Raw genomic sequence first — 27647 nt, forward strand, 5'->3', positions numbered from 1 at the left:
GAAGTGACACAATCAAAACAAATGCGCGAAAAATTCAAATGTCCACCATGGTCCGATAGCATAGGGCTCTTAGTTATATGACTAACTAAGCACAAATTCGTTTTATGTGACATTTACACAGTTCTTTAGATTCAGATACATTTGATTTCATTCAAATCTTTCGAGACTATTTCGAAGCATCGAGCTACCGTTTAGTGTTTTGCCTAGAATATTCCACTTGTGATAGGGGAACGTTAAGCTAGCTAGCCTCGAAGATAGCTTTTTTATCCAGCTAGTTACGTGTGACCTTTAACATCGGATAGGTGAATTTTGGTTAAATTGGTTTAAAATAGACTAGCATCAAAACTAGTTGGTTTGCTCTTGAATTCGATGTCGGTAACAATTACATATTGTATGTAGCTAACTTAATGTTAGCATTTTCCCAGGCTACTTTATGTTCGCTAACTGGCTATCGTTAACTAGGAGAGGACATTTTACCCATCTTCTTAGACCCCAGTAAGTATAAGTTAGCAGGCAGCTATGTTTCTGTCTCCGTCTAAATGCAACATTTACCGGGCCCATGATCCGGCTTATTATGAAAGTGTTCCCCGACACACAGCGCAAGTGAATATACACAGTTCTGGCAAAGACTCGGTCAAACAGAAAAGCGTTTCTCATAATGGCAACATTCAGTCTTCGTTGAGGCTGGGGTTGTTACATGGAAAAGGAGTGTTCAACTCCACAGCCTGCGAGGATTCAAGTCCAGACCTCACCTGTGCGCTCAGCTGTATCGCTGACAACGGGAGAGCATCATGTATGGAAACCTCTATCAACCCAGCAGTAACTGCTCTCAGGGCAACTGGGTTCGGTAAATGCGAATCCCCGGTAAAGATCTTTGCAAGAATGAAAGCCAAAGTGTCAAACCATAACACTCCTTTTAAGAGCACCGTTGTACATGAAGACCGAATGCCAAGACACAGGATCTTACGGGATGACATGGACTTCAATATGATGGAAATTGAGCAAAATCCATCCTCCGTGGATGATACGGATGCATTCACCCTTTCCCCACCAAATTCTCCCGGGGAATCTCCAACATCAGAGGGGAACGATTGCGAGTCGGATGCGGGGTTCCATGGGGGTCATGGAAATGTCAAGGTTATGGGCCGATCCACTCCAGCTGAAAGGTCGGATTCGGTAGAACCAGTTGTAGCCGATGCGAGTGCTGATGAAAGTCCAACAGCTTGCGGGAGCAGTAAATCGGAGTGCACTCCAAACGGTGAGTTCACTGACATTTTGTAGGTCTACATCGTCATTACTTACTTTCATTGACAGTTTCATATGTCTTTGTCCCTCACAGGATGTTTTGTTTTGTTGGAAAAGCTGGCAGTCATGCAGTCTCCAGCTAAAATATTTGCCTTGATGAAAAAAGAAGAGAGGCGTCCTCTGAAACCAAATGTTTTGTACCAAACATCGGAAAAGCAAGGTATGTTACATTTTCTCCAACACTGTAGATCAGATATCCATGTCAGTGCAATATGATGTGTATATCACTGTCTAAATTGTTTTAATTTGAAGTTCATTTTCAACGATGCGTATGTGACAAACATGTTTTTATATTTGAATTGGGATAGTTCCTCTCAATGTACACTGGATCTTTTGTTGAGTTTACAAAGAGGTCATACTTGCTTGAGGAGTTTGCTTAACAACTTAAATTGCATAGCTGTAAGCACACTGTGAAGATGTTTGCCATCCCTTTTGTTTTCATTAGAAAATGTCAAGGCAATTGAGCCCTTCATGGAACTGCCTATGGATGAAACACATATCCATAACAGTGTAGATGTAGCCTGCAGTGACCGGTCCGTGTTTGCCGGCCAAAGAGAGAACGTCAGAAAGACTCCTTTGCCGAGGTTAGCCAAAGGAAAGCGTGGTGTTCTCTCCTCACAAGCTTGTGCTCCAGCTCAGCTGGATGATTCTGTACTGCTGGGTTCCCCACGTCTCGCTATTCCTCAAAAGCAGAGGGTGAACTCTGACCTTGAGAGTAACTCTGAGAACCAAGACCCAAGGATGGTGAGTTCACGCAGGCCAATGACAGGTCAATACATTTGTTTCATGCCATTCAGTTACAGACCGTTGAACATTTACTGACCCTGTGTTCATGTATTCTTATACAGATTGAGGGGATTCAGCTAAAGAATTGGATCCTGAAGCTGAGTGATTCTAAACTTTTTGTTGACGGACAGAGAGTGTAAGTTGATTTCAGTATTTTATGCCTGTGTGAGTGTGCGTGTGTGCATGCACTTGTTCACCATAACTCAATTGGCAGGGCCAGATGTTAACAATAACACGGTTACTGGTTTTAATGCATAAGGAGAGCACACACAAATTAACTGAATAAACGAGAGCTGCTACAATTTGCATTTGTAATAATACATATTGTACGATTTCAGTTGCTTGTTGTTTTCAGCTCTAGTTTGCTTCACCGTTTTTTTACTTTGGCTTTTCTATTTCAGTGACAACAAAACACCCTGGCACAGCAACAGTATAGTTGAACGCATTGCAAGCAATGTCCTGAAAACAGTCTCTGGAAGCACTTATATACTGGTTGGAAATATGTCAACCAAATTGCAATCTGGTTAGTAGACTTTAATGAATAGTTCATAGAAGGTTGAACTACTATGAACTAATGAAAAGTATATCATAATGTGGGTCACACCATTGGTTTCCAGTAGGGTTTCCTTTATCCATCCAGATTTGTAGGAATAACAATGATTATTATTTATTTTTTTTGATTTTCTCCCCTTTTGTAGGATTACCCCAATGGTTTCTGAAAAAGTTTCTCTTTGGCTTCCCTCAAATGTGGAAACAGTACCTCAACACATATCTAAAAGAGTCAAAGGGGTATGTTGTGTTTTGTCACTGAGTCTGTCTTGCCAGTGTTTGGTAAATTAGAATCAGCTTATTGTGAGGATGGTTAATTCATTAGATGGTCTTACAATTCTGCTCTGCTCATACATTCTGGTAATGAGTCTGGTAAATGTCTTGATTTATGATATTGACTATTCTTTTTGTTCTTATAACAGCTTAAATCACAACGAGAGTCAAGAGAGTTTTAAGCCTTCGAAGCGAAAGAAGCTGCCTCTGAAAGTGACCAAGCCAGAGAAGCCGGTAACCCCCAAGTTTACATGTAAGTAGAACTGGGATATGCATGTTAACCATACCGTCATTTCCCAACTATTAGCCGCGGCTTATACGCAGCTTTGAGGTAAATACACAGGGTCTTGTTTCCTTGAACTTGCATAAAACACTGTCCTGTGGCTCAAACACAATGCGGCTAATACACAGGAAATTACAAAATAATAAAGGAGCAGAGAATTTGAGAACTAGGTTTATCTTAGTTTTCCTTTTTTGTTGTTGTTTAACAGCTGACACTATCCAGAAGAAGTGCTGGTTAAGTTGTAGGCATGGTACTACCACCTGTCTGTAATCCTCTGCATTGATATTCAAAACTGAGAGTTGCTCTGAAATGCTCTGCCCTCTTTGTTGTCCGTCCTTCAGATGAGACCCCACCAGAGAGATCACGAGGGGACAGCCAGAAGCTGTCTCGCAGCGGCCGTGTCATCAAACCCCCTCTGGAGTACTGGAGGGGGGGGCGTGTTGTCGTGGACAAGGACTTGAACGTCACGGTTCTTGAGGACTACTCTATAGTGCAGGCGGTGAGTAATTGTATCTATCTCTAGATTGTTTGCTCTCTAGAGTGGAGTGTCTTGTGCTGTAACAGTCTCTTTTTGTTTGTTAATATTTGGGGGGTGTATTCAGTATTGTCGGACTCCTAAGAGGACAGTGTGATGCAATTAGCAACCTTGATATTTAATATTTTGTAAAACTATATATTTTTTTGTTACATATTCAGTTGCACACATGTTGAGGTTTTCTTGAAATCCTTGACATATTTTTTTTGTTTTAAATATCGTTTGCCCATGAATTGCATGCAAATGAATGTAGAAAAGGATGAAGTGGTTGCACAAAACTCATCACTGTTACACTACTCCACACAGCCAATGAACAGTGAAGCACAAGAAAAACCTCGGCAAAAGCGGGGCAAAAAACAATCCATAGTCACCCTAAAAGGTAATACTGCACTATTGTATTTGATTATACTATTCTCATTTCGAAAAATCAGGATATTACAATATTTGTTATTATAAATGTTTTTGTTTTGAAATTCCTGTCCATACAGAAACATGTCCAAGCATGTCTAGCCAAGATGAGAAGGAGACAAAGCTGATTAGGAAAGCCAAGCCTTATCGGCGACCAAGGTGGCAGACTGACGAGACTCCATCCCAAAAGCAGAAGAATTCCACCTTCGTAATGCCCCAGACACAGGGCCAACACCCCAACGAGAGGATACAGCAGGGAGCACTCAGGAGATCTAGTAGGAGATCTGCCAGTGCCTCACCACCAACGGATGGCACCGATACAGACACACCAGCTTTTCAAAACGATGGCGAAGGTCAAACGCAACGACGTCGTCGCCATGGAAGACCACCAAACCGCCAAGTGGCAGTCTGGTCTGATCAGACGGATACAGACACTCAAGCTGTTCACATGGAAGGTGAATTTCAAACGAAACGTCGCCGCCCAGGAAGAACACCAAGGCACCAGTCTGCAATCTGTTCTGACTCGACAGATACAGATGCGCAAGCTGTTCACAAGGATGGTGAAGGTCAAGCGAAACCTCGCCGCCAGGTAAGACCACCAAAACAACTCTTGCTGAACACAGAGGAGCCTGTGCGCCGAAGTTCCCGCTCCAGGTCCAAGACAAGGAGCAGCTCTGTGACCTCGCCGTCCCCTTCGGACACGGAACAGCAAGTGATGGGACCGCCGAAGTCCCGAGCCAGGAGAGGACGTCGCAAAAACAAACTACCGGCAGCGGATGACAGTGCCGCAGATATCTCCAACGAAGACTTTATGCCTGACAGGGGCAGTGTCAAGCAGAAGAGGAAACCTAAAGGCAAGAAGGGGACTAAAACCGATAATACTGAGGAAGTTGACGACAGCCAGTGGACGGATCAAGAGAAGCAAAAGCTTCACAAGTAAGTTGTGCATAATATTGAACACTTTTGTGAGGATTTCAGTGTGTCTAAATATTTCAGTTTACCAATGAACGCTTGTTGTTCTGTGTTGGAGATGACTGTCCCTGCAAGTGGAGTTATCTTTTGACTTCACAAATTCTTACCTGATATGTGTTGGTAAAAATATAGTATTTTCTCTCATATGTACAGGGTTACTACTACTAGAGTAAAACCTAGAGTTTGTGCTGTGTTTCAGAGAAAGCAGAAATGCATGCATGAGGTGCATTTGGCTCAGATGTCGTCTTTTTTTAAATTTGTATTATTATTGATAAAAGCTGCATGATCACAACAATGACCAGAACTCAACAAAAGTCCTCTCGTATACTCCGTTGATGTTGATGCAACTGTTCTCTCCGCAGGGCCATCAGCTCCTTGCCCAAGTACTCTCCCACCTTCTGGGTAAATGTTGCCTTGGAGGTGGGCACTCGTTCTCCAGAGGAGTGCCAAGAGCAGTACTCTGCCCAGCAACAGAACTCCCACACCAAGTCCAGACAGAAGAAGCAGCCTAAGCCCATTGAGGAACCAGGTATGAGAGGCCTCTGGGTAACATTTCCAGCAGTAGTAGAAACATTGTGTTAGGAAACGTTTTTAAAGTTACTTAGTGATCGCTGACTGCACATTTAACTGTTTCAGAGCATGTTTTTTTTTTTTGTTTTTTTTTAGTGCTGCACAGATTTAAACACATGACATTATTTTCCAAATACCATACTGATACGTAGCTGAAAATGATTTTTGTTTTGTGCAGTCAAGGAGATGCCTCAGATCACAGCCAAAGCTGGTACACTGAGAAGGAAACAGCAGATTCGCAATGTCTTGGACCACATACCCAAAGACGACCACGATGATATCTTCACCAGCTCACCTATGCAGAAGAGACTTAAGAAGGTATCACAGGATTGTTATTAGAGCTCACACCAACATAGTGTTGCAACAATACTAGACATTGTTGGGGAGATTTAAGGCATAGCTGATAGACCGTTCATGTAGTGGTTGGTGCACTGCCGTTTCCAATACTGATCCATTTCTTTTGATCTTGTGGTTTGAAATGAAGTTGCCCACGTTTTCGGACTGCGGAGATGGGGATCCCTTGGGTCAGCTGGCGAACCCTCAGACTCCCAGCTCTAGCTCAAACATGTTTGTGGGGGTGAAGACTCCAAAGTGTCTGCACATCAGCCCTGGCATGTTCCCGTCGATCGACAGGTACAGCTATGCACCTTTTCCATGTCATTCCTATGCCTATTTGTACAAGATTATTTTACACAAGCTTCAGGCTTCAGACCACATATCACGGGTATTATCCAGCAAAAAATGAATGATATTCTCTGTATTATAGCTTTTTACACGATCCTATGTCCTTATCTTATGACCATATCCATGTCTATCTGGATCTTTTAACGACTATTTTTTCCTACTCAAGGAATGACAACGACAAGTACGTCTTCCACTTCCAAAATAAAATGAAAAAGGGCAAAGGGAGAGGCACCCAGGCTAATACAAAGGTATGCTGGTTAGAGTGTTGATACTTTAGTGTGTGGTTCATGAAACGGATAACATATCCGGCATATTAATGGATTTACATACAACATAAACTGAGAATGACTGTGAAACAGTGCAATCCAGTCATTGTTTTTGCATATATTCAGAATCAGAGATTGTGTTGTGTTTTAAGTGTTGCATGGTAAGTTTTATAGCAAAAACTTACTAAATTTAACTTTATTCATTCAAAACAACACTACCACCATCTTATTGATATTACTTGAAATACACAATTAAATAATATGACTTATTAATGTTCTCAGAAATGGAGATATAATGTTTTGGAACCAAACTCTTCAAATAGTAGCCACATTGCTGATGATTGCCATTCTCTCATTTTTGTGTACAGTCAGACAAGAACTGCGCCCCTTCTCCTTCAGTGAAACAGACAGAGAAGACACGTGTTGGTATGTTAAATGAAGTTAAATGGTCACATTTCAATAGATTTGTCTATCTCTGGTGGATGTATTTATATGGTTCTTTGTTTTTCCTCAGCGGAAGATGATTCCTTTGTTGTTTGGGAAATGTTCTCTCAAAAGGAGGCTCCATCTTTACCAAATGAAGAAAGTGAGGAGGAGGACTATTATTTTTCTGATGCCTGAAATGCCTGAGATTTTTTTTTATTTTTATTTTTTTAAGAAATATAGATGTATATATAGTTATGAACCTTTTTTGGGCAGATCAAATGTTTTTTTTTTCTTTTTACGGTTTTTAATGGACTTCTCTGCAATAAACTATCAGTGTTTAACCAGCGTGTGGATATGTCTTTAAAAGATTGAACATTACAACTATTATGGCTTTCTGTGCCATTAAATAATTGTAATAAATAAATAATGAATAAATGATGTTTTAGCCTAAATAATTATTAGTATTACAGTACTTGGACGGTACAGTACAAGTATTACAGTATAATTTCCATTGCACATATACTGCTGTAACTGCTACTTGACTCATTTGCTGGGAACTAGCAAAAGCCAAAGATAACTATTATGATAATAACTAATATTATGATATATTATTATTGTAGATATAGTCTTGATGACAGGAGGTGGAGGAAATGAAATGTGGCTTTAATATCAGGAATTCGAAGTTGGTGTACTGCATACGAAAATATTATAGCATTTACCGCCACTCTTCCAAAACACACAGCACAGAGATATGTCGGCAATATTGTTAAGTTATTTCTTCCAAAAAATAACGCCTTCTTTCAGTGACTGAATCACTCCAAATGTCTCGGATAGCATGGACTTTTAAGGGGCACACACGCAACATGCTCCGGCCCTCAGCTGACTTGTCACATGACCAATCACATGACTACTAACGATAGACAAAATTAACCTCATGTTGTATTTCTTGTCATTGCACTTCAGGCAACGTTATAGCAGAACAATGTGGCTTTTGTGAGTATCATTAAATACTATTATACTTTATATGCGATGCAGTCTACTGTTTAAAGGGAACTGTTTGTTCAGCCTTCATAATAATGTTATCAAATGCGCTGAATACCTTGCATGGTTTGGGCTCTGTATGAAGTTGCAAACAAACAAGGAAAAAGCTTTTGCGCCTCTTGACTGCACATTTATTTCTCGATTTCTTTGTCAGTTATCTGATGGTTTGAAGGTCACCGTGACTCACATGCGTGAAACAGCTAATTACCCAAATGTAATCGGAGTAATACTTATTCTCCATTTCGATTTGAAAAGTAAGTTGCTTGTAAACAAAAGCTGTTGTCTTTCTAGGTCACTCGTCTACGGACTGGTATGTTTCTCGCTCGTCTGGGGCGGACCCCTGGAGGCTGATCAAGACACATCGTAAGCTGATCCTTGCCAAATTAAATTGTGTTGTTGTGCGAGGCATTACATTGTTAAGAGTTTTGTGTGTATGCAATGCTTTCGGTGTGGTTTTTAAGTCTAAATCTCTAACCTTACTCAGCAGAATATTAACTGCCCGTCAATACAAGTATTAGTCCACTGTTGGAGGACAAGTGGTCTTGTCTGTTCTTGTTGTTGTTATTTTCGTTATTTTTGTCAACTTCTGTAGTTCAATGTTGTGTGCTGAGTCATCTTGGAAGACAAGCTCAGGCCAGATTAGTCTTGCTGATCATGGTGAATCAATGAAAACGACAGTCATGTCATGTAAAAGGATCAAAGCCATGTACACAGGTCTTGCACAGCAAATAAGAAACAGTGAATCCAGTCTACTATTTATCCATCCTCTACAGGAACTAAACAGACCAGTTACAGACTTTTATTGTGCAGCAGGATTGATCTTAGCACTTCTTTGATATTTTTCCCATTGCTCTCGATAGTGTCCCCGAGGAGTGGACTCTTGTTGGCAGAGCAGACCCCGCCGAAGAGGTGGAGCTGACGTTTGCCCTGAGGCAGCAGAATGTGGATCAGATGAAAGTTCTGCTGGACAGGTTATCGGACCCTGACTCAGCAGCGTATGGTATTAATCCCCCCGAAGCAGCAGTCTCTTTCTCCTTTTTTCTTTCTCTCTCTATTACTCCCTCTCTGGCACTTCCCCATCTCCCTCTTTGTCCCGTGATTATTCACTCTTTCTAACCACAACTCCCCCCTTTCCCCTCTGTCCTCTTTCACACACATACAGTCTTAAACAAACACTCGCTCACTCACTCACTCACTCTCTCGCTCACTTTTTCTACTTCCTGTTTCTAACAGTCATTTACACTTGATTTGTTTTTTATTCTCTCTCGCTCTCCGTAGGCAAGTTCTTGGACTTGACTGAAGTGGCTCAATTGGTCCAGCCTGGCAAGCTGACCCAGAAGGTAGTGGCCAGCTGGCTACAGAGCCATGGGGTGCACGAATGTCGCACGGTCATCACCCTGGACTTTCTGCAGTGTGTCATGACTGTTGAGTACGTTTTGTTTTTGCGTTTTTTTTTTGTTTTGAGAATAACTACATGATCTCTCTTTGTTTTTATGTATGTTCCCCAATAATCATTTTAGAGCACTTTCTAAGAAGGTTCCACCTCTTTGCGATAACTGATGGTTGCTTCCAGAAGTTACATAATTCCTTGTCTTAAAGGAGACCCCACAGTAGCCGCTAGTAGACTTGATTATGCATATGTTGCATTAATGTGTAAAATAAAGTGCACAATGTAAGTATACAGTACCCTCCAGAATTATTGGCACCCTTGGTAAAAGTTGACTAAAAATAGGTCTAAAAAATAATCTTTAGGTGATTTATTGCACTGCCACAATGAAAACAATGAGGAAAAATACACCCTGCAAGGGAAGCAAATTTATTCTGAGAAAAAGGAAAATCTCATAAAGAAAGAAATGTTTTTAATAAAAACACGTCACTCACAATTATTGGCACCCCTACTTGTAATACCTTCTTAAACCTCCCTTTGTCAATAAAATAGCATGTAATATTCTTCTCTGACACCCCATAACGATTGAGAATACAAAGTAAGGGATTTAAGACCATTCATCTTTACAAAACCTCCCGAGATCGTCCAGATTGCTAGGTCCACACTTCTGCATTCTTCTCGTTGACTCATCCCACTGTTATTCTATGGAGTTTAGATCAGGGGACTGCTATGGCAATGTCTGAAGCTTGATTTTGTGTTCAGTAAACCATATTTGTTTTGATCTGTGCATTTGTTTTGGATCATTGACCTGATGAATGATCCAATCATGACCAACTTTTAGGGCCTTGGCAGAGATTGTTTGATTTCCTTTGAAAATGTTCAGGTTTTTCTTGGTGTTCATGATGCCATGCACCTTAATTAGGTTCCCAAGGCCTTTGGGAATAAAAACAATAGCACAGCCCCTCCACCATAATTCTGATTAGGCATGGGGTTCTTTTTAGTATAGTCATTCTTCTATGTACGCCAAAGACACTGTTGAGTTGGTGTGTTCAAGAAGGTTCCTGACTCGTGCAGTAGTTTCAAAAAATCAAAAAAGGTTTATTCCAACAACAAAAAAGGTTCCAATGTATATCACATCTTAATACCAAAAACCAAATTATTGTATATTTTAAATCTTAAATTAAATACTTGAGGTTATCCTAATAGCTTATGCTACGGTCAGAAAAGGTGTTGCTCCTATCTTCACACCATGCTTTGACCTGTCTCCTTCACCTCCATTCTATGCTCTCAATTGACATTAACCCACTTTTCAATGCTACTGCCCCCATAGGCCTGAAGTAGGAATGGCGCCTATATACCGGCCCCTAATTGTCTTGTGACTAACAAACAATTATCCTTAACAAAGTACTTTACACAATAGCTAAACATTTAACAGTACTAAATTCTATACATAAGACAGTTGAAACAACAACACTTCGTCTTTTTTTTTTTTTTTTTTTTACATCTTTTACATTGTCTCTTATCAATCTTCGAGAAATCTTCATTAAGTCCACTGATTAACTGGAAAAATATGGAGTCAGAGGTTCAAGCACATGACTCCGTCGGAGATCAGTCTTTACCACTGTCTCATAGCTGACATGAAGACATCTACACCTCAGCTTCAAGTAATAAACAAAGCTTGGTAATAGGTCTTAGAAGGACATTTGTGCTGGTTTTCACTTGAGCCTGACGAACTCTACCCTTCCTGTCTTCGATGGCCTCAATGACACGCCCCATTATCCAGGAGCTTCTGGGAGCTGAGTCGTCGATCACAAGCACAACGTCACCAACTGCAACATTACGCCTTGGTTGCAGCCATTTTTGTCGTTGCTGCAAGTCGGGCAAATATTCCTTGATCCAACGTTTCCAAAATAACTCTGCCATATACTGGACCTGGCGCCACCTACGCCTGGAGTAGATATCCTTCTGATCAAAAACACCGGGTGGTATTAAAGGCTCGGTCTTCAGTAAGAGCAGATGATTCGGAGTTAAGGGCTCCAAATCTGTTGGGTCATCTGACACTCTTGTGAGAGGGCGGCTATTAATGATTGCCTCAATCTCACACATAAGTGTTTGCAGGCCCTCTTCATCCAGGGTCTGCTGCTTCACAACTGAGTTGAGGATCTTTCGCACTGATCTTATATGGCGTTCCCACACCCCACCATGATGTGACGCTGTTGGGGGATTAAATATCCACTTGATGTTCCTTTTCACCATTTCAGCTTCAATTTTCTCCTTATCCAATTCCTGTATTGCCTGACGTAGCTCCCGCTCCGCACCAACAAAGTTTGTGCCATTGTCGGACCTAATCAAACTGACTTGACCCCTTCTAGCAACAAACCTCCGTATGGCATGAATACAGGAGTCCGTATCCAGCGAGCTTGCAACCTCAATATGGACTGCTCTCACTGCCAGGCAAGTAAACAGTACTCCATACTTCTTTATGGTTGTACGTCCTTTCTTGATGTCAAACGGACCAAAATAGTCGACACCGACATTCGTAAATGGCGGCTCATCAGGTAAGATCCTCTCCTTGGGAAGGTCAGCCATCATTTGGCCACTCGCAGAACCATGGAGGCGTCTACAAGTGACGCACTGAGACAGTATCTTCCTGATGACTGCATGGGGCTTAGGCATCCAGAATTTCTGTCTCAGCGTCGACAGGATGTGATTGCGACCGCTATGACCCACCTTCTCATGGATTTCTCTTAGTATAAGCAGCGCAATGTGCATACTTCTTGACAAAACCGCAGGGTTCTTCGACTCTTCTGGCATGTTGGCCCTGTTCAATCTGCCACCCACTCTTATAATGTCATCCTGCAGGACAGGTGACAACCTGTAGAGGGGGCTGCTCTTTGACACCATTTTGCCTTGTTCCAACAGAGCGATTTCATTGGAGAATACCTTTCTCTGGCTGATGCGTATGATCTCCCACTCAGCCTCCACAACTTCACCCAAGGATGGAGGACTGATGTGCAGAGAAGCTTTGAGCTCGGCCATCTTTCTTTCCAATTCTCTCTCATTCTTTCCATGATCAGAACTTGTTTCTTTTAAAACTGACTCAAACTCTTTTCGCTTTTGGCAAAGGAGCTTGAGTGTCTTCTTCAGCTTGACCATCCAAGCAACAGTACGCTTCAGACGATACCAGTTTGAGTAATGATTGATGAACTTGAAGACTGTGTCTTCTGCGCTCTCACTAACCACTGTGAATAACACTGTTTCCTTGACTTCTAGGTCCTTCACCAGAGGCTCACTGATACTGTCTGGCAAGTCAGGCCATGCCTCCTCAGGCCTCAGCAGAAATTCCGGCCCCGATAACCATGTGCAGGTCTTCAGGAACGCCTCCACTGTGCAACCTCGAGACGCATGGTCTGCCGGGTTGTTGGATGAATTAACGTATCTCCACTGGCTAACTCTTGACTGTTCTCTGATTGCAGTAATCCTGTTTGCCACAAATGTACGATACCTTGCTGACTCGTTTCGGATATACCTCAGGACTGTAGTGCTATCAGACCAGAACACTGATTCCTCAAGTTCAATATCCAGCTCTGACTGCATCATCTTGTCCAACTTTGCAGCTACCGTAGCAGCAGTGAGTTCGAGTCTTGGTATTGTCACTGTCTTTAGAGGCGCAACTCTTGCCTTTCCCATCATGAAAGCGCAATGTGCCTGATGCCTCTCATTCCTCAAGACCAGGTAGGTACAAGTACCATAACCTTTCTCGCTAGCATCAGCGAAATGATGGAGTCTGGCTGATGTAGCTCTTCCAAAGTCATGTGCCTTGACACAACGCTTCACTTCCAAGTCTGACAACTGATGAATGCTTGCCATCCAATGTTCCCACTGCATCACTAAGGACTCTGGCATATCATCATCCCACCCATGCTTCCTCATACACAATTCCTGCAGTATACCTTTCACTGGGAGGATTATGGGAGACAGGATCCCAAGTGGGTCGTAGACAGAGCTAACCATGGACAGCAACCCTCGCCTTGTCAGCACTTTCCTTTGAATGGTGACTCTGAACTTCAGTACGTCTGATTCAACGCACCATTGCACTCCTAAAGCTCTTTCAAGAGGGAGCTGGTCTTTGTCCAGGTCCAAGTCTTTGGCCCCTGTGGCCCTTTCATCTTCAGGCACTGACGCAAGCACTGTGCGACTATTCGAGATCCACTTTGTCACTTTAAATCCACCAAGTGCACACAGAGCTCTTACTTCCTGTATGAGAGCAACTGCTTTATCCTCAGTTTCAACTGATTTTAAGCAGTCATCCACATAAAAGTTTCGCATCACTGTCTGAGATGCCTCTGGACTGAACTGCTCTTGATGGTTCTCAGCACATTGGCGAAGTGCATAGTTGGCGCAACTTGGGGATGAGGTTGCCCCAAACAAGTGCACAACCATCCTATATTCTTCCAACTCTTGTGTGTGGTTTCCCTGTGGCCACCACAGGAATCTCAAAAGGTTGGCATCCCTGGCTGGAACCCGTACTTGATGAAACATGCCTTCGATATCGGACATGAAGGCAATTGGCTCCTGCCTAAACCGTAACAAGACACCAATTAAGGAGTTGGTTAAGTCCGGTCCTTGAAGAAGCTGGGAGTTCAGAGAAAGTCCCTGGAACTTGGCTGCACAATCAAAGACTACTCTGATTTTATGCTTGGTAGGATGGTATACCCCATGGTGAGGGATATACCAGGTCCTGTCTTCTTCTTCTCTGTTGTGAACCTCGTCTTTGGGAATTTTCTCAGAGTAACCCCTTTCCAGCATCTCATTCATGAACTTGACATAGTCCTGAAAGAACTCCTTACTCCTGATGAATTTCCTCCGCAGATTCTCTGCCCTCTGCACAGCTATCATGCGATTGTTCGGGAATTTCACATCCACAGCCTTCAGAGGTAGTCCAATACTATAGTGTCCATCAACCAATTGAACTGACTTGGATACAGAATCCATGAATCGTCTGTCTTCTACAGACATTTCCACTTTCTCTGCCTGCTGAGCCTCAGGAAAGTCAAGCTTTAACTGCCTCAGGATGATGTCATCCAGGCATGCCACAGAAATCCTGTGCGCTGCTACCTGTGTCCAATCAGGTTCCTTCTTAGCAACGCTTTCCTTCTGCAATGGGCCATTGACAACCCACCCAAGGGCGGTTTTAATAGCATAAGGTCCATTACCTTCACTATTAATAACCTTCCATGGTTCCAATGCTTTGGGTACGTTGGTTCCAATCAATAACCCTATGCCCGCTTTGATCTCTCGGACACGGATTTCTCTCAGGTAAGGCCATTTATCCACATCTTTTTGTCGTAGAATGCTTTCCTTCTTTACAGGGATTTCCTTTTGTGAAAACACCTGGGGAAGTGCCATATAGGAGTCTCCTTCTAGGCCACTTATCTCCAGTCCTGTGACCACCTGTGTGCTAATAGGCCTTTCCTGTCCCATCGTGCGAAGTAAGATGTGGGTCTTTCTTCCGTTCACTTTTAGTTCACGCATTAGGTCATTAGAACAGAAACAAGCAGTACTGCCTGAATCTAAAAACGCATAGGTCTGCACCACATGATTTCCTTTCAGGGACTTGACTTTCACCGGAACCACAGCTAGGGCGCATTCACCATCCCCGGCCCCAGTGCAACCACATACCTCTGCATCCATTGCTGGCGGCTTGTCCTCAGTCAATGGCTTGCTTGGCTCTGTTTGTTCTGCGGGCTTTCTGGCCATGTGCAGAAGAGTGGGATGTTTCAATGAGCACTTCTGACACACTAGTTTCTTCTTGCAGGTTTTGCTCAAATGCCCTGGTGACAGGCAGCCAAAGCATAAGCCTTTGGACTTTAAAAATTCAAGCCTCTCTTTGTGAGGTTTCTGTTCAATGGCTTTACACGACTCCATCTTGTGTTCTTTCTGGCAAAACAAACACTTCTCACATGAGGTATTCCACGTCCCTTTAGGTGTGCTTTTAGCCTCATTAGTCACTGGCACAGCACTTGTTGCAAAGGTGCTTTTCTTTCCTTTGGCCTTTTGCTGATTGCTAGCTTTATCCATGCCTTTGTCCTTTGGAACCACAAGCTCCTGAATGTTTCCAAATAATGGATCAGATGCTATCCTTGCCTGTCTGTCCACAAAGTGTACCAAATCTTTAAACCTGGCTCTTCTGCCAGTCTTATCCTGGATCTCGCATGCGATGCTCCTCCACCTTTCTCTCAACCTGAAAGGCAGCTTTATGATGACTGCACGCATGTTGGTTGGGCTGTCCATCTCCTCCCTAAACTCTATTCCTTCAACTGTATTAAGACAGCTGATGAGAAAAACGGCAAAGGAACTTAAAGACTCTTTATCTTCTGATTTCAAAGTTGGCCATTTCAAAGCCTTATCAACATAGGCCATGGCAATGGTGTATTCATTTCCGTAACGCTGGTACAAAAGTCTTTTAGCCTCACGGTAACCAACATCAGGAGGCAAGTGCTGACAACTGCGGACAAGCTCTTTCGCTTGACCACTTGTGTACTGCTCTAGGAAATATAAGCAGTCTTTACTACTAGAAGTCCTGTCCTCGATACCATGCTCAAAGGCTTTAGTGAAAAATCTGAACTCCGTTGGCTCTCCGCTAAACACAGGAATTTCTAATGATGGTAAAGAAGACAACCTCTGCTGCTTCACAAGCAGCTCAGTGATATCATTCTGCTGCTGCATAACACTAAGCAAGTCTTTATTGTCCATGGCAGCACGTTGTCTTCCAGCAGTCTGGCCACTGACAGCATGTGCGCGTGGAGGTGGCAAAACATTTCTATGCACACTCTGCCTACTAGGCCTACTTGCAGAGAAAAATGTTCTTTGCTGAGCAGGCTCCTGTGTGATCAGCTGAACAGGAATATCCACCTTAACTTCATCAACAGCTGCCTCAGCATAACGGTTTCTTGCATCATTCACAATTCTCCGTTCTTCTCCCTGTTCTTGCTCTTCAGACTCACGCAAACTGAGCACTTGAAGCTTAGCATCAGCTGCAGCAATAGCCGTCTTTATTTCAAGTTCCTCCTTCTTTGATTTAAGATGCGCCACTTCTCTGTCAATATCATGTTTCTGTTTCAAAGCACTGGCCTGTGCTATCAAAGCTGCTCTCTCAGCCTCATACTTTAACCTTACAGATGAGGTTGTTGAGGACACTACAGAAGCTGCCCTACTGTGAGAAGCATTTGCAGACCTGTGTGCTGATCTAACCATTGATGCGCTGTCTGCAGGGTGTAATTCAGCATCACACTGTCTTGCCTCTTCGGCTTGTTCAGCAGTACTTCGCAGCCAACCTTCAACTTCCATCACAAAAGCCTTCAGCATCCTGGATTTATCCTCATACCATGTTATCTGATCTTTAATCATCTCCTTCTCACCCATGTACTCTTTTGCGGCATCATTCAACTTACAGAAGTCCATGTACAGTTCAGTGAACTCTGTAGATAATTTCTGAGACACTATGCCTGCATTTTCTCCATCATTCATTAAAGAATCAATCTCTGATGTCTTTTGTTTAAGAAGTCCAAACTTAGCTTTCATAGCTGCAAGCATCGCATCAAGCCTTTGCTCAATGACTTTAGCAGTTGGCTTTGGTGTTCTCTTAGGGCGAACATCAACATCACCATTTTCCTCCATTTTGATTCCTTTCCTTTCTTCTGTAACACGCAGGCGATTCCGCTAATGTGTTACACTTCTGTACTCTCTGTATAGCTAACTCAAAATCTTCAAAATGCAGCAAAACTAGCAGTAGCAATAGTTGCTAAGCTAAGCACATAGCAGCAGGAGTACTAGCTGAGTCATCATTCTCATCATGGCTAATTAGCAGCACCAGAAGCATTCTTACTTGCTCTTTTGATATCCACAAACATCCGTCAAATACTTGCAGGTAGATGGCTGAAACCCAATCTTCAGGACATCCACAGTCTTGTTCATTGTCCATGCAGAGCTCTTTTCTGACTAATGTTGAGTTGGTGTGTTCAAGAAGGTTCCTGACTCGTGCAGTAGTTTCAAAAAATCAAAAAAGGTTTATTCCAACAACAAAAAAGGTTCCAATGTATATCACATCTTAATACCAAAAACCAAATTATTGTATATTTTAAATCTTAAATTAAATACTTGAGGTTATCCTAATAGCTTATGCTACGGTCAGAAAAGGTGTTGCTCCTATCTTCACACCATGCTTTGACCTGTCTCCTTCACCTCCATTCTATGCTCTCAATTGACATTAACCCACTTTTCAATGCTACTGCCCCCATAGGCCTGAAGTAGGAATGGCGCCTATAGACACCTTAAGTGTTTTTAGCAAAAGAGCATCATTTTATTTTCATCTGACAATAGACCACACTCCCAGACATGTCATGGTACCATTCAGTAACTCCTGCCATTTACATTGTTCATTAAATGACTCTACTGGCTTTAACCTGACATGCTGTCTAAATAATCTATTAGCAGTGAGGTCACTTTTGAAAAGTTTTGGGGGGGACTTGGTGACCCCAAGATGATAGCTTTGTCTATAACTCTCAACAGTGGTTCTTATGGATTTGTTTGCCTATCATACCATCCTCCATACTGTGCGTGGGAGCAAAATAGCCATGGGTCATGGGCCAAGCATGTTTGCCACATTTCCAGATGATTAGAACCTTTTAGTCATCATTTTAACTGGAAATATAGGCATTTTCAACAAAATACCTAGTTTCCATAGACATTCTCTTACTTACAAATGTCAACACAATATCTTTTTATTTCAATTTAGTGTATTCTCTTGTCTCTCCAATGTTGAAAAATGACTAGAGGATTTAGCCTCTGAGTGACTTCATTTTCATACCATAGTGAAAAAGAACATCATGAACTACTTCTGAAAGTTCACAGACACTCTGATTTACTTTAAAACGTTGCATTTACATAGGAAAATGCTCCTGTTAAATGTTGTACATAATATGTTTCAGGGGTGCCAATAATTGTGAGCAAGCTGTTTTTGTTAAAAATATTTCTTTCTTTATGAGATTTTCCTTTTTCTCAGAATAAATTTGCTTGCCTTGCTGGGTATATTTTTCCTCATTGTTTTCATTGTGGGAGTACAATAAATCACCTAAAGATTATTTTTTATACCTATTTTTAGTCAACTTTTACCAAGGGTGCCAATAATTCTGGAGGGTACTGTATATAAGATTGATCAGAGGAACTTGATCAGAGAAATGCATGAAGTACATACATATGTCTCATTTTCAACATGTTTTAGACCGTATCAGATCATGTGCACAATGGAAATAGGGAAGTGATGCAGCCAATTGGTGAGTCACATGCTGATAAATCTGTTTCCTCAATACAGAGTTGCTGAGTCTCTGCTTCCAGGCAGCAGGTTTCATCACTACAGCAGGGAGGACCAATTCCTTTTGAGATCCGTGTCTCAGTACTCCGTCCACGATGATGTGTCCCAGCATCTGGATTTTGGTGCGTCCCAAAGTGTTTTTAAATGTGTCCGACATTTTAGCTGGATATTTTTGTCCTGCTACATCAGTTTGGTTTTATGGTATGAGTCTGATGATTGGCACCCCCCCCCCTCCCCCCTTTGCTTGATTAATATTCTGAGGCAAAAGAAGGTTTTCTATACTCTTTGACTCCCACCTGAGGTGCATAGCAACACTTCCAGGCTGTCCCTTACGTCTCAAGTGCTTAACTGAACCCTTTTCTCTTCCAGTGGGCGGACTTCACCGCTTCCCACCCAAAGCACAGGAGGTGGGTAAATCCTGGAGCAAGAGAGGGCGAGTAGCAGGGAAGTTCCACCTGGGAGTGACCCCTGCAGTCATTAGAGCTCGCTACAACATGAGTGCCGCTGATGTGGGCTCCGCCACCAATAACAGCCAGGCTGTGGCACAGGTATGAAGCGAGGCACCATATGTGGGCAGTCATTTTTTCATCACAGGTTAACAGGATGTAATATATGATGTTGCAGAATTGGTAATGGCTAAGTTATTGTTTAGATAGAACATGATGCAGTCATTTTTTGATATTATGATAGTTGTAGATGCTTTGTGATGCTATCATTCTAACCACTAAGTATATCTGTATCTGTTAAAGAGATGTAAATTATTTGCTGCTGCCTATTTTTGTAATTTGAGTTGTATGAGTTATGTTGATTGCCATGCACATGATTGTATCTGTGAACATTGTGGAAGAGAATTATTTCCTGTATATGCTTATCACAGGATTTGAGATGATGCTTTACCGGCAGCATGCCTTTTTGGTTTAACCTCAAGTTGATTATCTAGGTTGCATGACCTCTGACGTGAACCTATCTAAAGGACAACCTCAAAGGGTTTCCACATTTCCTAACTATGTCTGAAATACAAGTGAAAAAAAAAAACAGATAAGCCTTTGATCTCCCCTTCACCCTTCTCACTCCAACAGTTCCTGGAGCAGTTCTACCACCCAGCCGACCTGGCCGAGTTCATGAGCATGTTTGGGTCAGGATTCCAACACCTCTCGGCAGTGGACCGTGTGGTGGGGACCCAGGGGGGTGGCAAGGCTGGTCTTGAGGCCAGTCTGGACATTGAGTACATTATGAGCACAGGGGCCAATATCTCCACATGGCTCTTCACCAATCCAGGTATGCAGTAGATACAGAGAATGGGGTAATGATGGGAAAATAACAACTCTATTGTAGAGTTTAGTGGTATTCTTAGGTGCTCTTGCGTTATGTGTTCTTGTTTGTAGCTGCTTTCAGACACAGGTGTAAGTCTGCATGTTCTGCAGATGTCAAGCGGTTGTATGGAAGCATATGAGTTCCATAATTCAAATGAGAATGCATTCTGCAATATGCAATTCTAAAAGACATTACATTAGGCAATTGCTAATTCATTATGCAATTTAATATTACAATTTGCAATACTTTCTTTCAAACTGCATTTTAATATACAAAGTGACAATGCAATCATCAAATCAATTTGATTTATTTTGGTTAAAAATTTGAATAAACATGGATTGAATTGCATTCCATTTTGCCATGGTACTTTAGTCTCAAAATTCAAATGGCAATTCATTTTGCATTTCAATTTTCAATATTCAGTTTCATCTTTTAATTGTCAATTACTTTTGCAATGTAATGTTCAAAATTCAATGTAGAATTGAATTATTTTTTAATTTTTTAATGTATTTGATTTTGTTTTTTTTAATGTTTTTTAAAAAAATATTGAAAACATTTTGAATATTTTTTGGCAAAAAGTTTTGCCCGGTTTGCAGAAATAGCGCCCCCGTTATTGCATAGCACTTTGTCACGCTCTTTGTGTCTCAAAATTCAAATGGCAATGGCAAACGCGATTCCAAAACACTTTGCAATCTGTCAGTCTCCCATCACCCATGGCGGGAACTACGTCACGTCCGTGTTTATCTCGCATTGGTCAGTCTTCTCTTTAAGGCGGGTCTTGGGCAGGGCGGCTGACGGCCTCCAGGTAGAGAAGATAACGTAAAAGAGAAATTGTCGCTGACACAGTAGCCTACTGTTGGAGGTGATGGGCAAGAACAGTAGCTCAGCTACTGAGGGAGGCAGGCGTGTGTGTGTGCGCGTGCGGAGACCTTGATCCGACCGTACGCCACCCCCTCCAGGAGCGTGTATCAGGGTGAAGCGTGAAAAATAGCACACAGGTAGCCAGGGGAGCTGATCGAGGGAGCTGGCAGCCCAGGGCCCTGGAGCTCATATCTGGGTGCAGCGTTTGCTCCTCTCAGCCCGGAGGACTGCTCCAGATTAACGACCATAGACAGTAAGATAGGCTACTGACAGGGCTAACACAGGGCTACTAACAGGGCAGGGCTGTTAATGACAGGGCAACATCGTTTCATTCACACTCAGGCACTCCTGGTCATGACCACGACCGTCCAGCTGCAGCCTGCACTGTCAGAAAGGAAGCGTAGCCACGTCCTGAGATATCGATGGCTTTGCCCCAAACGAGGAACGTGCATCGTTCTTTTCACAAATACACCATATTTGTAAGCAAATAAAGTGGTTTACTTAAGATTACTCAGCGTTTTATCAACGTTTGGTCAGAACCGGAAAGCAAGCGTAGTCACTTGCTGAGATATCGATGGCTTTGCCCCAAACGAGGAAGTAGTTTTTCACTGATCGTTGATAAGAATGTAGCACAAATTAGCAAGTGCATCTTTTAATAGGTGTCTACGTTTTATTTTTATAACGTAGCACAAATGTATTACATTCGTCAATGTTGACGTTTTTCAGTTATAGTTTTGGATGTTGAATGTTTGTACAAACAACAATCCAGTGAGATGATCACGTCTCACCGAGTCTCGCAACCGATTCCCTACCACCGCCGTCATGTCATCCGGCACAAGCTTCCTTGGTACACTGCTGTCATAAGGATTACGGTTCCCCATTGACTCCCATTGATTCTGACTGTCAGAATCAATGGGAGTCAATGGGGAACCGTAATGCTTATGACAGCAGTGTACCAAGGAAGCTTGTGCCGGATGACATGACGGCGGGTTCCCTACCGGTGCAGCGAGAATATTTTCGCGGACCAAACGTTGATAAAACGCTGAGTAATCTTAAGTAAACCACTTTATTTGCTTACAAATATGGTGTATTTGTGAAAAGAACGATGCACGTTCCTCGTTTGGGGCAAAGCCATCGATATCTCAGGACGTGGCTCGCTTCCTTTCTGACAGTGCAGGCTGCAGCTGGACGGTCGTGGTCAGACCAGGAGTGCCTGAGTGTGAATGAAACGATGTTGCCCTGTCATTAACAGCCCTGCCCTGTTAGTAGCCCTGTGTTAGCCCTGTCAGTAGCCTATCTTACTGTCTATGGTCGTTAATCTGGAGCAGTCCTCCGGGCTGAGAGGAGCAAACGCTGCACCCAGATATGAGCTCCAGGGCCCTGGGCTGCCAGCTCCCTCGATCAGCTCCCCTGGCTACCTGTGTGCTATTTTTCACGCTTCACCCTGATACACGCTCCTGGAGGGGGTGGCGTATGGTCGGATCAAGGTCTCCGCACGCGCACACACACACGCCTGCCTCCCTCAGTAGCTGAGCGACTGTTCTTGCCCATCACCTCCAACAGTAGGCTACTGTGTCAGCGACAATTTCTCTTTAACGTTATCTTCTCTACCTGGAGGCCGTCAGCCGCCCTGCCCAAGACCCGCCTTAAAGAGAAGACTGACCAATGCGAGATAAACACGGACGTGACGTAGTTCCCGCCATGGGTGATGGGAGACTGACAGATTGCAAAGTGTTTTGGAATCGCGTTTGCCATTGCCATTTGAATTTTGAGACACAAAGAGCGTGACAAAGTGCTATGCAATAACGGGGGCGCTATTTCTGCAAACCGGGCAAAACTTTTTGCCAAAAAATATTCAAAATGTTTTCAATATTTTTTTAAAAAACATTTTTTAAAAAAAATCAAATAAATTAAAAAAATAAAAAATAATTCAATTCTACATTGAATTTTGAACATAACATTGCAAAAGTAATTGACAATTAAAAGATGAAACTGAATATTGAAAATTGAAATGCAAAATGAATTGCCATTTGAATTTTGAGACTAAAGTACCATGGCAAAATGGAATGCAATTCAATCCATGTTTATTCAAATTTTTAACCAAAATAAATCAAATTGATTTGATGATTGCATTGTCACTTTGTATATTAAAATGCAGTTTGAAAGAAAGTATTGCAAATTGTAATATTAAATTGCATAATGAATTAGCAATTGCCTAATGTAATGTCTTTTAGAATTGCATATTGCAGAATGCATTCTCATTTGAATTATGGAACTCATATGCTTCCATACGGTTGGGCCGTGTATCTGAACAACATAACCAGACATTTGGATCTCTGAACTTAGTCAGCTCTTACACTACTCCCCTCCTAATATTTCTCACGTGAAGAGCATGCTGAGATTCTGTTCATGTGCGTGTTCAACCACGTTCAACCTGTTCAACCACGCAGAGATTCTGTTCATGTGCGTCGGTGTCATTCACACATAATGTCCACATGTTAGCATTATATCTGAATCACTCAAAGGGTCGGACCTACGTTTGACAAAAATCCGCATGTACTGTGGAGGACAGCTATTGTGATTGTTTTTGGGAGAGGACACTAGTCCCTTGTCTAGTCAATTAGGTCAATTCAATATGACCTTTGTACAACATTTACAGATGTCATTAAAGTCACATTTAAAGATAACTAGAGATAATGTTATTTACAAATCACATGGGGAGAGTAAATCTACTTAAGTTGCCATTGTTATTTTTGGTGTAGGAGAAAAAAAACATTTCCAAAACGCTTACCTCTCCCAAAACGTTTTCCTCTTTTTCCTCTCTCCCTGTCAGGGCGCCATGAGACTCAGGAGCCCTTCCTCCAGTGGATGGTGCTGCTTAGCAACATGACCTCCGTGCCCTGGGTCCACACCATCAGCTACGGAGACGACGAGGACAGCCTGTCCGCCGCCTACATGCAGCGCATCAACAATGAGTTCATGAAGGCTGGACTTCGGGGCATTTCTATGCTTTTTGCATCTGGTGAATTTTAAGTTCCATTTAACAAAAAAACTTTCAATAATTAGCTAAATTGTTTAATAGTCTTTCATAACACCTTGTGTCCTATATATGTATATTATGGAGTGACTGTTTGTGTCTTGGTCATTTTAAGATGTTTGTTACGCATTACATGAGTAAGTGAAGGTTGGAAAGAGTGGAGTCAGTCATGTCTTTGTCTATTTGGTTTTTGTATGCACACTAAGGTGACAGTGGAGCTGGCTGTAGGCACCTGACGAAAGAGAATTCTTTCAGGCCTAGTTTTCCTGCTTCAAGGTGAGCACCAAGTCCTTCCATTCCAGACTTTGACTAAAGTTATTCATCGCCACAAATCACACAGAGTGTATTATGAAAACGTGCATAGTTCCTTAAATGCCAGTGTTCAGGGTCTCAGGAAAACCTCAACTATATATATAATTTGTATGGCATGTGTACGTGTTATTTTCATGTAGGTGTTCATCAAATAAAAAATAAAGTAGGAAAAAAAAACTATATATAATTTGTAGAAAGGATTAACTATTAATATTCACACTACATCTCAACACCGCTATTGCTTGACCCCTCTTCTTTCTTCTTCCCCTCGCAGTCCTTATGTGACCACTGTGGGTGGAACCTCATTCAAGAACCCGTTCAAGCTCACCTATGAGGTTGTAGACTACATCAGCGGAGGCGGCTTTAGCAATGTGTTTGACATGCCTGATTATCAGGTAACCCCACAGGCAGCTATGTTAATGATCAGCGGTTTCATTTTGTATGTGATAATCCAGTGATTTTCTTTGTGTGTTTTATAATCCAGAATATTTTACATGTTATTCATAGAGTGGATTTTTCCCACCTGTTAAATACTATATGAAGGTATACACTTTTTTTTCTGTGTGTAGGCCAGTGCCGTGAACTCCTATTTGAATAGCATGAAGGCTCTCCCTCCAAAGACGTACTTTAACACTAGTGGACGGGCCTATCCTGACATTGCTGCTCTCTCCGACAACTACTGGATCGTCTCCAACCGAGTGCCCATTCCATGGGTGTCTGGAACTTCGGTAATGAAGAGCTATATATATCCCCTCATTCTCTCTATCTCTTTCTCTCTGTCTGTCTCTCTCTCTCTGTCTTTGTCTCTGTCTGTCTCTGTCCCTGTTTCTTCTCTCTCTCTCTCTCTCTCTCTCTCTCTCTCTCTCTCTCTCTCTCTCTCTCTCTCTCTCTCTCTCTCTCTCTCTCTCTCTCTCTCTCTCTCTCTCAAAAGGACAATACATAAAGTACATATGCATACAAACATATACAGATACTCAAAAACAACAATACACAGAGCTCATATCTCGTTTTCATATAACACACCCCCCCCCTCTCTCTCTCTCTCTGTCTCTCTCTCTGTCTCTCTCTCTGTCTGTCTGTCTGTCTGTCTGTCTGTAATGTCCTGTGATCCCTTCTGCCCTTAGGCCTCTACGCCAGTGGTCGGAGGAATTCTGTCTCTTATTAATGATCAACGCTTGTTGAAAGGTCTTCCTCCTCTGGGCTTCCTCAACCCACGCTTGTACAAGTTGCAGGGCAACGGCCTTTTTGATGTGAGTGGCTCAAGCTATCCGCACTTACATAATTATGAAATTAGCTGCAGTTAGAAGCAGAGTTGACTTTCTACAAATTCTCATATTTTTCTTTTATTTAATTTGTTTAAGGGGTTTTATTATATGCATCAGCATTGCTGGCAATATATGGGCTCTGAAATATATTGAAATGCATATGAAGGTCCAGTTTCATATGCATGGCAATATCTACCTTTTTTATGACAACCTAGAATAAACATTTTGTTAGCACTGCATTCTGATGTTCTACCATATTTGAGCATAAACAAACATTAGAGGTGCTCTAGTTTATGTTACATGGTTGTGTGCGTTTAAGAGAGTTTCAATTGCACGGGAGGGAGAGGGAGAGAGTAACAAGCTAGCTCTCTGTTTTGTTTGAACGTCAAACAGAAGTGACGTTGCCCAACATCGCTTAAAGCACCTTTATCAGAAGTTAATCTGCAGCTTGTATTTTAATGACAGATTTTTGCCATTGAGGTTTCCTTTATTAACTTTTAAAAAAATCAGACAATGTTATTGATATCTCAGACTCTCTCATCTATGAGCCTCTTGTTATATAATTATTATACCGATGGTGTCCTTGTCCAGGTGACTGAGGGATGCCACATGAGCTGCTGGGATGACAAGGTGAGTGGCCAGGGCTTCTGCGCTGCTCCGTCGTGGGACCCCGTCACAGGTTGGGGAACCCCCAACTATCCAGCCTTGCTGGCCTTGCTACTGGATTAACTGACACGCCACTACCACCTCACCACCAGAGCTCCATCAAGCCATCCTCTGTGTGTCCGTCTCCCCCCAGCATCGACATCGTTGGGCAGACCAGTCCACTGACCGATAAATCTGACTGGCTCTCCAGTTCCCCTCAGAAACAAAAAGCACTGAGGCAGATGTTACTTATGATTTTACCAGCTCTGTGAATCTACAGTTACAACCAATCAATATCAAAGAAACCCATTCAAAATATGTATCTCAGGTTCAAAAATGATGAATTCTATGAATTGAATTGCAGCCTTGCACTAAGAAGTATCCAGTAATAACAATTTCAAGAAGTTTCAAAAAGCATTATTTGTTTTTATTTCAATGAGTAGCGTATGCATGCACCTTCACTCAGGATTGACACTCAACAGGAGGTTTTTTTTTTTTTTTTTTTTTTAAATTGATGAAAGACTAATGTTTCAAACCCTAAAATATCCTCAGTGTGTGCAATCATATCTATCGCTGTCAATTTAAATAGAAGATAAAATGACACCAGTATCTGAAGACAGTAGAGTAGAGAATGTACATTTAATCACCAGCCAATTTGTTCTTGAACTTTGAAGGGATGTGACATTGTAAGTGTTCTTGGTTTTCAGATTTTATTGTTACATAATGATGAGAGATAAAATGATTTTATTTTAAAATGTGAGATGTGTTTGTCTTCATTGCGGTGAACTGATGGCTTTGTTGGCCTGAGTGGTATTTGTATTTTCAATGGTCATAATGGATTGGCATATACTGTAGATTACCTATTATCAGTGACGCCTGTTCTCCATATGAAATCTTGCTTTTTTGTTTCATATATGATATATATTCATATATTGTTTGATATATTATATATATATATATATATATATATATATAGTTTATCAACATATGAAATCTTTCTTCTGCTTCACCCAGACTTGAATTGTTTCTCCCAAATTACACATACTCATGGCATTCATTTTAATGACAAAACATCCATTCTCCAGAGGCTCTGCAAGGACTTCCTGGTCTTGCCGCATTCCTCACCAGTAATTCCTCTTATGCTGCCTCATCCAAGCAACATCTTTTCTACATTCGTTTAATCTTCCTATGCTTTTTTTCAATATATTTCATCGTCTGACAGCGTTCCAGATGCTAATCGGGATTGGTAGATGAAGAATACTGTAAGTAGACTAGACAAGAAGACAGCCAGCCCTACGCTACACTCTGATTGGGTCTGACCCTTAGCCTGGCTGACACCAATCCAATTCTCAATT

General features: G+C 42.0%; 3 protein-coding genes across 3 annotated transcripts in view; 2 read left to right on the top strand and 1 right to left on the bottom strand.

Annotated features, from left to right (window-relative positions):
- Positions 1 to 27647, bottom strand: part of evla (Enah/Vasp-like a) — a 103176-nt gene that overhangs the window by 19877 nt on the left and 55652 nt on the right. The window lies entirely within an intron of this gene.
- On the top strand, positions 35 to 7428 carry mis18bp1 (MIS18 binding protein 1). Its single transcript, XM_062522866.1, has 16 exons — positions 35 to 1258; positions 1340 to 1465; positions 1751 to 2049; positions 2154 to 2227; positions 2493 to 2614; positions 2790 to 2880; positions 3063 to 3166; positions 3538 to 3695; positions 4038 to 4110; positions 4220 to 5075; positions 5474 to 5640; positions 5860 to 5999; positions 6166 to 6314; positions 6532 to 6613; positions 7000 to 7057; positions 7146 to 7428. The coding sequence occupies exons 1-16, from the start codon at positions 520 to 522 to the stop codon at positions 7250 to 7252; spliced, it is 3345 nt and encodes a 1114-aa protein (XP_062378850.1). The 5' UTR covers positions 35 to 519; the 3' UTR covers positions 7253 to 7428.
- tpp1 (tripeptidyl peptidase I) lies at positions 7934 to 27052 on the top strand. The gene is made up of 13 exons (XM_062522876.1): positions 7934 to 8050; positions 8390 to 8461; positions 8959 to 9098; positions 9377 to 9527; positions 18859 to 18980; positions 19228 to 19406; positions 19938 to 20136; positions 23867 to 24055; positions 24277 to 24346; positions 24657 to 24777; positions 24952 to 25110; positions 25507 to 25632; positions 26239 to 27052. Exons 1-13 carry the CDS (start codon positions 7992 to 7994, stop codon positions 26374 to 26376), a joined length of 1725 nt encoding a protein of 574 aa, XP_062378860.1. The 5' UTR covers positions 7934 to 7991; the 3' UTR covers positions 26377 to 27052.

The sequence above is a fragment of the Sardina pilchardus genome, chromosome 20 (genome assembly GCF_963854185.1).
Source record: "Sardina pilchardus chromosome 20, fSarPil1.1, whole genome shotgun sequence".
Classification (NCBI taxonomy): domain Eukaryota; kingdom Metazoa; phylum Chordata; class Actinopteri; order Clupeiformes; family Clupeidae; genus Sardina; species Sardina pilchardus.